This window comes from Pelodiscus sinensis, chromosome 9 (assembly GCF_049634645.1).
Source record: "Pelodiscus sinensis isolate JC-2024 chromosome 9, ASM4963464v1, whole genome shotgun sequence".
Classification (NCBI taxonomy): Eukaryota; Metazoa; Chordata; order Testudines; family Trionychidae; genus Pelodiscus; species Pelodiscus sinensis.
In genome coordinates this window covers 35,638,072-35,651,263 of record NC_134719.1, presented here as the reverse complement: position 1 = coordinate 35,651,263, position 13,192 = coordinate 35,638,072, and the positions used below count along the sequence as shown (strand labels likewise).

The 13,192-nt window shown below is 48.9% G+C and overlaps 1 protein-coding gene across 2 annotated transcripts in view; it reads right to left on the bottom strand.

Moving 5' to 3' along the window:
• ABCD3 (ATP binding cassette subfamily D member 3) overlaps positions 1–11,852 on the bottom strand; it is a 56,932-nt gene extending 45,080 nt beyond the window's left edge. The window contains exon 1 of one of the 2 annotated variants that reach the window (XM_075936566.1): positions 11,646–11,852. In XM_075936566.1, coding sequence (XP_075792681.1) covers positions 11,646–11,758 — 113 coding nt within the window. In that variant the 5' untranslated portion in view covers positions 11,759–11,852. Of the gene's footprint in view, positions 1–11,254; positions 11,348–11,645 lie in introns of those variants that run through there. The other variant, XM_025180218.2, reaches the window with a different exon arrangement.
• Between the last annotated feature and the right edge of the window lie 1,340 nt (positions 11,853–13,192).

Genomic DNA, 13,192 nt, shown 5'->3' with positions numbered 1-13,192 from the left:
AAGACCAAAGAATACCCTGAAAATCAGTCATCAAGACTGGTGGTTGTAAGCAATACTGTATTACATTGTGACAAAGTATATTTGGGTTTAGAAAAATATTGTTTTCCACTATTCCAAGACTACCTCTTGCATTCAAAGAGGATCATAGATATAGTTGCTCATGTCAAAACGGCGTGCATAAATGAAAATGACTTTTCAGATTTAAGGGCTATCAAAGAGGTACCCAGAAGACAGAATATTAGTTCAGCTGACCCCAGAAACTGAGAGCATGCAGATGAGGCTGCAAAAGTTGTGACAGTGAAATCAGACAGGGAGCAGAAAAACCACAAAGACTTGGATGCAAGTAAAATCATGATAGTGATGTAAAAAACATCTTGACAGAAGAACATGAATACTTTGCAACTTCTGCAGGCCAAGCTAACTGCACACAGCAGTGGCTTTTTGCTTTCCTCCATTCCTCATCACCTCAATAGTCCTATGGATGGGACTGGAACATGCAATAACAAAGGTTGGACATCTCCACTCCCATACTAACCATGTCAATGGGAGCCATGAGAAGTGAAAACAGCAGCCTGCTTCACCCCACCGTCATATCCCAACCTGATGTGCTCAACTTCACTGTGGCAGCGGCAAGCAGAGAAACCTCAGGGGAACAGGCTGGGGCTCTCTCCTTCCCACTGCTGCAGTGGGAGACAGGCAGAGTAGGTCCAGCTCCTGCTGCTGTGGCAAGTGTGGGGCCCAGGAGGAAGCAAGTTCTGTGTCTGCCCCACTCCAGGCCCCTCCAAGTAATCCCCTGGGTCACATGTCTCAGGGGAAGGGTGCAGTGGGGGCAGGAGGGATGTTTGGAAGAGAGGGTGGAGCCTGGGGCAGGGGGACTGCATCGAGTCACGCATTCCCTTTAGGGACGGTCCTGGGTGCCATCCTCCCATTCACTCTTATTTCATGGATGCACTCCTACTCACTCCATGTCAAGTGCTCTGTATGCCCCTTATCTCCCCATCTATGCCAGGGGCTTTGTACTCCCCTACCATTATCAGCCATTTCCCTCCCATGCCAAAGGCTATACATGCTTCCCTGTTTCTCTTCTAACACGGTCCCACATTCTTCCCTGATCAGAGGTTCAGAGGAACCCCCATTACCATTTTTGTTTCTGTGCGGGAGACAAGTCCATTATACATTTTAAACTGTAATGTGAGGCTGTATAGAGCTCCATGGGAGATATTTTTATGCTGGAATGTGTTGTTAGCTGCCATCAACAAGTTAAAGAGAATTACAGAGGTTCCCGAAGATGCTGATGCTGCCAAATACAAGGGCTGTGTGTTCCCCCATTTTCCCCTTTCACTTTCTCCAGTTTGCACTAAAATCAACAGATTTCTGATCACTGATTTCTAGAATTCCCTGAAATTTTGCACTCATATTACCATAGGGTCAGAAGGGACTGGAAGGATCATCTAGTCTAACCTCTGCCAAGATTCAGGATGTGTTATGTATGGGCAGCTCTACCTTGGAATTAGTCAGCATTCAAAAGTTAATACACTACAGACAGACCAACTGAAAGATCTATGCCATCACACTGAATTTAGGACTTTGCTTTGTTCAGCCAAAGCATTACAGGCAGTCCCCGGGTTACGTACAAGATAGGGACTGTAGGTTTGTTCTTAAGTTGAATCTGTATGTAAGTCGGAACTGGCGTCCAGATTCAGCCGCTGCTGAAACTGACCGCCAGTTCTGACTTACGTACAGATTCAACTTAAGAACCCCAAGCTTCCCCAAGTCAGCTGCTGCTGAAACTGATGAGTGCTGATTCCAGGAAGCCTGGTGCAGAGCAACTCTGCCTCGGGCTTCCTGTAGTCAGCGCTGGTCAGTTTCAGCAGCGGCTGACTTGGGGACGCCTGGGGCAGAGCAACTGGGGTGCTGCTGGGTTGCTCCAGTAGCACCCCTCGGCGCTACTGGACCAACCCAGCAGCACCCCAGCTGCTCTGCCCCAGGCGTCCTGATTCAGCCACTGCTGAAACTGACCAGCAGCGGCTGAATCAGGACCTGGGGCAGAGCAGCTGGGATGCTGCCGGGTTGGTCCAGTAGTGCCCAGAGCGGGTGCTGCGGGACCAATCCGCAGCGCCCCAGCTGCTCTGCTCCAGCGTCCAAAACAAAAGCCTGGTCTGCTGGGGGGGGGGCACACTATCCGCGCCCCCCCCAGCAGACCAGGGACACGGGGAGCAGAGCAGCAGCGGCAGCGGGGTGCCGCGCCTCTGAGGCTTTGCTCTGGCAAAGTCTCAGAGGCACGGGACCCCTCCCCCCCGCGGCTGCGGCTTCAGTCCCGGTGCCTGTGGTCTGCTGGGGACCGTTCCCAGCAGACCACAGGCACCGGGACCCAAGCGGCAGCAGGGGGCGGGTTCCCGCGCTTCTGAGGCTTTGCCAGAGCAAAGCCTCAGAAGCGCGGGAACCGCCGCTGCTGCCGCTTGAAACCCGGTGCCTGTGGTCTGCTGGGGACCGTCCCCAGCAGACCACAGGCACCGGGACCCAAGCGGCAGCAGCGGCGGTTCCCGCGCTTCTGAGGCTTTGCTCTGGCAAAGCCTCAGAAGCGCGGGAACCCGCCCGGTGCCCCTGGTCTGCTGGAGACGGTCTCCAGCAGACCAGGGGCACCGGAGCAGCTTATGAATGGGGCTCTCTCGCCCCGGAGCTCGCAGGTAGCAATCCGCTACCTCGACCTCCGGGGCGAGAAAGCCCCGTTCGTAAGTGCGGATCCGACGTAAGTCGGATCCGCGTAAGTCGGGGACTGCCTGTATACCGAAAAGTGTTAAGATTGCAAGGAGAAGAAAAAAAAGTAAGTTATATATGTCAGGAGACTCAGTTGTGGCTTTCCTATCTTTTTAATGTTTGGCTTTGCAAGTCGAACCTACTTCAGTACAGGCAGTCCCCGGGTTAAATGGATCCAACTTACATTGGATCCCTACTTACAAACAGGGTGAGGCAACCCTGCACTAGCTGCTTCCCCCCAGCAGACCAGGGAGACGCGAAGCTAGTGCCCGCCCCCCCCCAGCAGACCAGGGAGACGCGAAGCTAGTGCCCGCCCCCCCCCCAGCAGACCAGGGAGACGCAGAGCGGCTTTTCTCAGCAGACACCTCATCTTGAGAATAAAGGACTGAGGGAAGTGAGGTGTGGAAGAATAAAACTGAGCTCTGGATAAATGTTTGGCTAGTTTCCCCTACAATATGTACCAGTTCCGACTTCCATACAAATTCAACTTAAGAACAAACCTATAGTCCCTATCTTGTACGTAACCCGGGGACTGCCTGTATTTTTCTATTAAAATGTCTTAGTTAATTTTTTTAACAGAACCCTAATGATTCAGAATAGTTGCAGAGATAACCTTGAAAAGACTGGACAGAAATTGTTATAATGACATCTGTCTCAGTGCAGGTCTATACAGAAAAGTTAGGTCAACTCAGCTGTGTTACTCAGGGGTGTGAAAAATCCACACCCAAGTGATACAGTTAAAACAACTTAATCCCTAGTGTAGACAGTACTAGATGGATAGAAGAATTCTCACCAGGTGGATTAAATTACAACAGGGGTGGGGAACTCAACCCACAGGTTGCCTTGATTCAGCCTGTGAGTCTGAGGCTAAGGTGCTCCTTCCCCCCAGCACAGCAAACTGGTGCTGGTGTTCCAGCCTGCTACGGGAGTGGATATGGTAGGTTAAATATTGGTTAATTGAATAGTCGAGTAACCTCATGAATTCTTATCTGTCAACTATTCTATAGTCCCCAGGGGCAGGGCCAGCAGCCTCTCTCTCTATCAGAGGCAGCAGTGCAGGGTGCCAGGCGGGAACTGGTCCACAAGGGGAGCCAGTTTAAAAACAGCTCCCCTTGTGGACTAGCTGCCTGTCACCCAGTGCTGCTACCTCTGATAAACAGGAAACAGCATGGGGTTGCAGCAGCCCCTGTGTAAGGGGGGAGGGGGAGGGAGGCAATCTGAGCTCCCCGACCTGGCGCAAGCTGGAACTGAGCCAGACTGCAGGCCAGCCTGCTAAAATAATTTACTGGCATGGGTGGGAAGAGGGTAGTCTATATCATTAACCGATAAGCTTTTGCTTAGCGATTCATTGTTTAATGGGTTACACTATTACATCCCTAGAGTGGATGGATCCCAGAGCCTCACAGGTCTGATCAAGGCAACAGCAGGCTTGGCCTGGCAGAGAGGAGGAAGCAACACGGAAATGCTTCCAGCAGGCAGTGCCCTCTCCCCCACATTGCTCCCATTGGCTAATGGAAGTGCTGGGAGGAGAGTGGAGGGAGCATTGTAAAGCTACACAAAGACAGCTGTGCCTAGTAGGTACCCCAATCTTTTGCTCCCACCACTCCTGCAGCCTTCCTCACAGAACCTGCAACCCTATCTGCAGCCTGTTCCTGACCCCTCTTTTCCACCAGACCCCACACACACACCCTAAGAGTACAAGAGAACAAGTCAAGCCATCATCTCACTTTTTACAAAGCAAGGTGCAACATACATATAAACAAAAAACTTATCTAAACAATAATTATAAGGAATTCACTCATTCTACTCTGCAGAGAGCGGTCAAATGGCTAGAGAAGGAGAGCCTCTAGCTTCTTGATATAAGGTAGAGGCAAGCAATTATTGTGAGGTGCCCGGTTTTTTGGTAACGAGTGCCACAATAAATGTTGGTAACACAAAAGCATCAAAAATCACTAAGTACAGTTACAGTTGCTTAGGGCAAACACCACCCACTTCAAAACTAAAACAATCAGGAAGTATGGAATAAAGCCATAAAACAATTCAAACCACCTTCAAAAATGGATACACCCTGATAGTATTTACTGCAAAAAAGTAGTCAATAGTTATTGCAATAATGGATGTGGAACCATCTATGCAACTTTAACTCTGCCCTGTGTAGAATGATGCTATACAACCCAGTTTGTAAGTGGTTTGATTTGGGTGATGTTTGTCCTTTAGGCTCAGGTCCAGACGGAACATTAAACAAAGGCCATCTACTCAGGCCTCGTATTAGGCAGAGTAGCCACAGTTTAGCTCCAACTCTGGTTCAGAGTGCAACAGAAAAGTTAAAAAGTTCAACCTAGTTGCAGGCAGTGCAGAAACAATTCAGCCTAGGCTATGAGGAGGGAAAGACTGCCACCCACGAGCTGGATGGCAGGAGGAGTGCAGACCCACTTGCTCTACTATGCCCCAACCCAGGGAGACTGGTTTGCCACCTAGTCAGCAGGAGTCCACATCACATCACAACATGCTAATTCACTCCTGATCATTAGGGAATCTTCACCGCAACACACTGATGCCCCTCAGATGGCAAAATGGCTAGCCTCGGGGCCTTGCTGATCCTGGGCCACACATACTCCTCTAGGCATACCTGTGGTCTCGAGATTGTCCTGATCAGTATGGAGGGTCCTGATAACACAAACAGCTTCTCAGGATCTAAGTCTGTCTGGGGTCCAGACAATCCTGACAAATCATCAGCTTCTTCTGGGTCAGTGGTCTAGGCAGTCCAAGCCAATCATTGTCCTTCTTCAGGTTGGCAACAATCTCCCCATACAGGAGACTGGGAGGAGCATCGGTCTCCTTCAGTGGTGGGCTCTAACTGAGCCCTCATCTTCATCCTTTATATTTCCAGCTATGCCTCTCTGCTTTGGAAGGGGAGCACGGTAAGAGCAGTGTGGGCCCTCTGCCCACCAGGGTACAGTAAGGCAGCCTTCTCCTTCCAGATCAGAGAGATGCCAACCCACCTCACTACAGTGGGCCAGACAGTATGAGCTCCACAGAGCATTCTGCTTCCATGCTGCCTCCAGGAGTTGACTCTGCTTGTCCCTCTCACTACAGTGTCACTGGTCACTACAACTCTCTCAAGATGGTTGCTTTTCTGACCTCAAAATTAACTTCCAGCTCTCCACTGCTTCTATTTGGGGGACAGGAAGTCTGCAATGAGATCTCCAAACATATCACCCTGAGTTTACTGTTTCTCCACCCTCTGGATATTCAGCTGCTCAGCCACTGGTAAATGCCCTGTCCTTAACTATGGTGACTGGAGATGCCAAGGCTGGGAGAGTATGGAAAAAAAACCAAGTGGTTATTGTTTTCCAGAGAGGCAAAAATGCATTTTTAACATGGATTTTTGATTTCCCTCCCTGAGATAGGTAAATGGGTGTGTGTTCTTCACGTCAGGGGTTTGTAGAAAAGTAGATGGTCATAGCTAAAACTGCATGTTTGTCATGGCGGAAAACGTCACAGACAGCATGATTTGCCTGTTTGTCTCTTTTTTGGTGTGTCTGTGACTCACCCGGAAGCAGCTCTTGCCTCACAGAAACTAGGTCCAGCTTGCTGTGTGTTGTGGCAGAGAGCATACCAGTTCACAGTGCAACTCAAATTAGACCCATCTGACCCTGCATTAGAATAGGGAAAACAGGGTCAAACATGAGCAATGCTACAACCTCACATGCCAAGTCATAACACGTGGTGCTGCTGTTGCAGGGTCAGCAAAGCTGTGAGATGAGCGCAAGCTAGGCTTGTTCTCTGGTCCCCCACCCCCTCTGTCTGCACAGAGCTGAAGTGTCAAAAGAGAAAAGTACTTACTGCTGCAAGTCAGTGCCCTTAGATATCACACGCAGGAGGGCATTTTAATATAAAAAAAATCAGGGAGCAGTCATAGGAAATATAACAACTGGTGGAGGGAAAGGAAAAGAGGGCAGCGTCCACAATATCCTTGGGTACAGTAGTGGTCTAATGGTATAAAACCCTGTCCACCTCAAAAAATGGACAGTTATATATGCGGGACTGGGCTCGATGACCTCTCGAGGTCCCTTCCAGTTCTAGTGTTCTATGTCCAGTGTCAGTCAGTTTCCTACCATCTCTGGTTTTAATGTAAGTTCTTGTCAGCTGTTTGATATTTATCTGGCACTGAAAGGCATCCTGGTTGTAACCCCTCTTGGGCAAATGTCTAGCTCCAGCAATGTCCACAAATCCATCCTTATTTTGATAGCTGGGCCCAAGATGGTTGCTTCTCCCCCGATTGCAATGATATCTAGGATCTCAGAGCAGCTCTAAGCAACTAAACAAGACATGTTATAATGAGTGTTAAAGTAATATTAAACAAATGAGCCAATCCTGTGACTTAGCCAGCTTTTAAACGGGAAAGGGACCATCTGGACAGCTTGGCACCAGAGCAATGGAGGGTACACAGGTAAACAGACAGCTGTCTCCATCTCCAATAACTATGAAGCAGCAGGGATAGATGCTGGAGAACTGCCAAAGTAGCATACAGCAGCAGCACATCCATATAAACAACAGACTGATCTAGCTCAATGCACACCAAATTTAGTTCTCCTTGAATGAGAACTCCAATGTACACAATAAATACAGAAAGAGCTCTTTGCTAGGCTATGTTTACACAGATATTAAACGACTAGACCAATTAAGTTAGTGTGCACTAAATCCCCATGTAGCACAAAGTTTAAACTAATTTGTAAAATTCTCTAACAGTTAATCAATAGATATTAGGGATGTGAACAACTAATCAACTATCTGAAAAGCAAATGCTTATGGGATAGTCGACAGGCTACTCGACTAGTCACTTCTGATAGAGGCAGCAAGGGGGGAGGAAGAGAAGGGAGTACTTTAAAGAGACAGTGCTGCGTGGAGCCCAGGATCAGCTGGAGACTCCCCTGCTGATCCCAGACTCTATGCGGCGCTGCCACTTTAAAATGCTGCAAGAAGCCTGACACCGGGCTCTCTGCAGTGTTTCACAGTGGCAGCGCTGCATGGAACCTGGGGTCAACAGGGGAATCCCCAGCTGATTCCGGGCTCCACAGGCCATTGCCACTTTGAAATGCCACAAGGAGCCTGACACCAGGCTCCCCATGGCATTTCAAAGCAGCAGTGCCACCTGGCACCAGGGGGGAAGTACCCAGCTGACCCCAGACTCCATGCTGTTGCTACACTTCAAAGGCAAAAGCGCCCTATCGAGTAATCGAATAGTTGATGCAAAAATGCATTGACTATTCAATTAGTCAGTTACTCAATATTTAACATCCCTAGTAGATAAGTATTTTCTTGTAAACAAGACCTCTGTTTTACTACTAAAAAGTACCATTGGTAACACTAATTTCCAAAGAGCATTCACAGGCGATAGTTATGTATTTTATATGTAAGCTAGAAAAGCTAAATATAGTGCACAATTCTAGGGCTTTGTACTAAGTACCATATTATAGGCTGAGGCTCTTTCATCCAGGATTTAGCAACATCCATGGTCCAAGCAAGACCAAGAAGGCTGCTGGACCAGAGAGCGCCAGCCACAGAGGTTGCCAACAGCTCGGTGGCAGATCAGGAGCCTGCAGGGAGCCCAGTGAGCAGTGCAGCCAGTGGATGTGAATGGAGCACCAGCAACAGAGCTCCGTCAGGAGCAGGGAGCCCTGGCCGGTAGCCAGGAGCAGATCCCCACAAGTGGGCCAGCACTAGAGCATCGCTGAGGGTAGAGAGCCCGGCTGGCAGCCAGGAACAGAGCACCACCAAGTGGCAATAAGCAGTCCACTGGGCTAGCTGGCAGAGTCAGATCCCCACCAGCACACCAGAAGCAGTGGAGCCTGGCAGGCAGGCTGGGGCAATGCGCTGGCCAGAGCTGGTGAGCCAGGAGGGGAGTTCCAGAGGCTTGACCTACTCTGGTCCTGCAAACTCACTTGCTCAGGACCACTCAGTTCCAGAGGTTATTGGGCCAGGAAGGTCAAACTTGAATCTACATTTGTACAAAGCAAATCAACTGTTAGCACTCAGTAAGTAAAATGTATTGCTTTTGCTGTTTTTACTCAAAGTTTTAGAATACACTGACACATAAAATGCACTAGAGTGGAAATTACAGAAACAGGCATAAATATGAGAACTGGGTAATTTATTGTGAAATATTCCACTATATGGATATTTCAGTCAGAGGCATTCATAAAGAACACCAATATATTAGTTCCAGTAAAAGATTGTTTTGTGTCACTTTTTCCCCCCCAATAACTTCTGTGAGATTTGGATAGGAGAATGCATTACAATGCAAAAGAACATATGCTCCTAAATGAGACTACAGGCTGAACCTCTCTAATCCAGAACTGTCTGGTCTGGAAACATCTATCGTCCAGAATTATTCCGATTAGCCAGATGTCCACTTTCTATGGGTGTGGCCAAGTTTCCTATGCTCCCATAGAGTTTGTTTACAGCCACCAGTCCTAGCTCTGTGTTCTGTACTGTTATTTAGCTCTAATTTACCCCTAAATGTCTTCTAACAGTCCAATAAGCAGTGGAAGTGTTGGTAATTCTGCTAGACAATGTAGAGGCACATCCAGCTGTAAGGTAGTAAAGTGACCTTTTCCCTACTAAGATATACAATATACTATTATTGCATCACTTAAGGAACTTGTATATTAATTACTACATGACTTGAGTCATACTTTACATTGCCCTTAATCCCAAAGGCATCAGAAAAGCAGGTCAAAGTTGGAAGAGAAGTTACATTTTTTGCAAATACTCTGCATAAATCAATATTAGGAAAGGTACCATGATACTTTGTGCAAGACACATGTGTTCCAAATCTCTCCAATAAACAACTCTTTGATTTACTTAAGAAAATATTTTTCTAAGTTTTATTTTATTCTTAAATGAGGGCAGGCAACACCTGCACTATCCTTCACGAAAGTCATTAAAACAGAATTTCAAAGTCCAAACACTTTTAAAAGTGAAATTTATCTTTCCCTGCACCAACGGATCACAGGCAGAGAAGTTACAAAGCGGAAAGAATTCCACCACAAAAAAAGAATACTCTATAGGCTGGACTAGAGACTACAACTTCTCCACACACCTTGCTCAGTTACCCAACTAAATCCAGCAGGTGAAGAAATACTGAGAGGAAGGTGACATGATCAAAGTGACAAGCAATGAAAATTATTTTAGCAGAAGCATTTGGATTAGATTCGAGGACAGCAAGGTTGCACAATCAAAGTGCAACAACTTAACAACTCGTCCAAGCAAACAAAAGAATTAACTACAAAAATCCTATCTTAGCCCAAACCCTTTAATTTGGAAGCAAAGGTTTGCCTTTTCACTTCAAATTGCTTTGGCATATTTTGTTGAATTAAAATAAATCTTAAGAAATACTATCCTTACTTGTCATTCTGACAAACTGACTACTTCCTACAACAGTAGTCATTGTTACTGTTGCTGTCGCTGTGCAACACATCATCATGAAGCAGTTTTCAGAACCTGCCTTATTGGAGCTGCATCAGTGTTTAATATCGTGACATGTTTATGACAGTTTGTATGAAAGACACTATCAAAATGAAAAAGTTATTACTCAAACATTGCTAAATTCTTACTTAAATCTGCTATTTACAGCTAGTACAGTGTATCTTTTTACAAACCATTTCATCTTCCAGAGAAGTGAGGAACCTTTTTTGGGTCAGGGCCACTGACCCACAGAAAAGTCAGTTGAGGGCCACACACAAGGGAGAAGCCAAAAAAAAAACCCCAACAAAAAAAAAAAACCTCACTGACATAGCTCCCAAATGAGGCGAAAGACACTCCCCATATTCCCCTTGCACACTAGAGCCTGGGGGGGGGGGGGGCCAGCCTAGTAGATTTTGTGCTTCCAGCCCCACCGTGGGGCAACAGGGGGTCAGGAGCAGCAGCAAGGGCTTCCCAATGCTGGGGGTGGCCCTGAGCTTCAGAGGACTGCAACTAGGCAAGTAGGGGGCCACATCAGGCTACTGGGCCTGAGGTTCCCCACCCCTGTTCTAGAGATCCACCATCCTGATTTATTTATGTTTGTGCAACACTCAGAAGTGTTGTGTGTGTTAAGTATGCACTAAGTATGCCTGTAATACATTGTCAATTAGTCAGTGACAGCAAAGAATAGGTTGAATTTAATTATAGATTGCTAACATATCACGCACCTCCCCCACTACTTCCTAACAGGAACAGCTTCATCACAAAACTCACTCTTCGGTTACACCAATTAGCTAACCCAATGACATAGGAAAACAAATATACCAAAATTCAGATGCTCCGCTGCCCTGAATTTCTTATTGATACAACATACTCTGCTATCACAACAGACGACATAGAACAGAGCTACATCACTCACAGCCCAATCTCCGTTTCATGCAACAAGACCCACTCTGGGTGAAGGATGAAGATAATTTGCCTTCACTCTCCAAGTTGGGTGGCTGTGAATTCTCTCTCCAGCAGCACTTACCAGGCTGAGGGAGAGTGAATGGCGAGGGAGAAAGCCAGCTCTGTCTCCCGAACAGAAGGGTTTTCTTGGCAGAACATGTCATGCCCGGGGGGGGGGGGGGTGTCACATTGCCAGGCCGGGCCTAGAGGCGGTGGGCGACCAGCAGGGCTCTCCACAACTTACTTTCCGCCCATCTCCCCCTCTCTCACACCCCAAACATCCCTCACCCCGCCCCTGCCCAGCCCTCCGCCACCCGCCTCTTCCCCCATCCAAACCACCGCTGCCCCTCCAGCCCCTTCTACTCTAACCCTGCCCCGCCCTCTCTATCCCCTCCCCTTCGGCCCCCACTCCTGCCCCGCCTCCCCCAGCTCCGTCCCTTCCCCCCACTCCGGGAACCGGGGCTGCCCTTTACCCGCGCTGGGCGGCCGCTCTCCGGCGCTTGTTGAGGAGGCAAAGCAGGACGCAGGCGGCCGCGCCGGCCACCACGGAGTGGCGCGCGGTCAGGTACTTGCTGTAGGCGGCCATGGCGCGAGCGCGGCGGCCGGGGGAAATGAGCGGATCCGAGCCCAGTCAGAGGCTGACGCGGGGAATGCCGGGAACTGACGGAGCTGCTGGTGCTCAGCCCCGCCCCCTCAGGCCGGCTCGGGTAAAGCGGCCTCGGCTCCTCCTGTCACTCAAGGTGTGGAGGAAAGGTCGGTGGGGTCCCGGGCAAGCCGCGGGCGCTCCGGCACGCGAGCTGCCGTTACGGCCCGGGGCCCTCCGCCGCGTGCGCAGCCCTGCCCGTGTGCCCTGCGCTGAGGGACCGAGTGGCGGGTCCCTGCCCCGGGCCGTGCCCCTGCAGCTCCCCTCTAACCCAGAGAGACCTGGCAGCTATGGCTGGGTGCGGCTGTTTGCAGTAGATTAGAGGCTGTGTTTAGACTGGCAAGTTAGCTGCTTTTGCGGAAAAACTTGCCAGCTGTCTACACTGGCGGCTTGAATTTCCGCAAGAACACTGATGATCTCATGTAAGAAATCAGTGCTTCTTGCGGAACTACTGTGCTGCGCCCGTTCGGGCAAAAGTCCTTTTGCACAAAAGCTTTTGCGCAAAAGGGCCAGTGTAGACAGCTCAGATTTGTTTTGCACAAAAAAGCCCCAATCGCGAAAATGGCGATCGGGGCTTTTTTGTGCAAACGCAAGTCTAGATTGGCACGGACGCTTTTCCGCAAAAGTGCTTTTGCGGAAAAACGTCCGTGCCAATCTAGACGCTCTTTTCCGCAAATGCTTTTAACAGAAAATTTTTCCGTTAAAAGCATGTGCGGAAAATCATGCCAGTCTAGACGTAGCCAGAGAGTGTGAGGGGAGGGTTCCAGTGCCATCTTGCAGGGCTAGCCTCTGCCCCTGCTTGAAGGCCTCCTCAGTTACTTCACTCCCCTGCCTCTGCTCCTTCACCTCCCTCAGTCCCTGCTTCTGCACTTCCTCCAGTCTAAATCTCCCAGAGACTGCACCTCCTGGTGCCTCCACTTCTGCACATCCTCAGTTCCTGCACCTCACTGAGTCCCTGCATCCCCTGAACCTCTAATTCTGCACCTCACCATGCTGGTGCAGGGCAGTACTAGATTTATGCCAGAGCAAGAGACTGGAACAGCATAGAGGGGCCAGATTTTCACACCTTCATACACACGCTGAACATTGTTTTAATACTCTGTGTACAAACTGGCTACGTCTACACTGGCATGATTTTCCGGAAATACTTTTAACAGAAAAGTTTTCTGTTAAAAGCATTTTCGGAAAAGCGCGTCTAGATTGGCAGGACGCTTTTCCGCAAAAGCACTTTATGCGGAAAAGTGTCCGTGGCCAATCTAGACGCGCTTTTCCACAAAAAAGCCCCAATCGCCATTTTCGCGATCAGGGCTTTTTTGCGGAAAACAAATCTCTGCTGTCTACACTGGCCCTTTTGTGCAAAAGTCTTTCGGAAAAAGA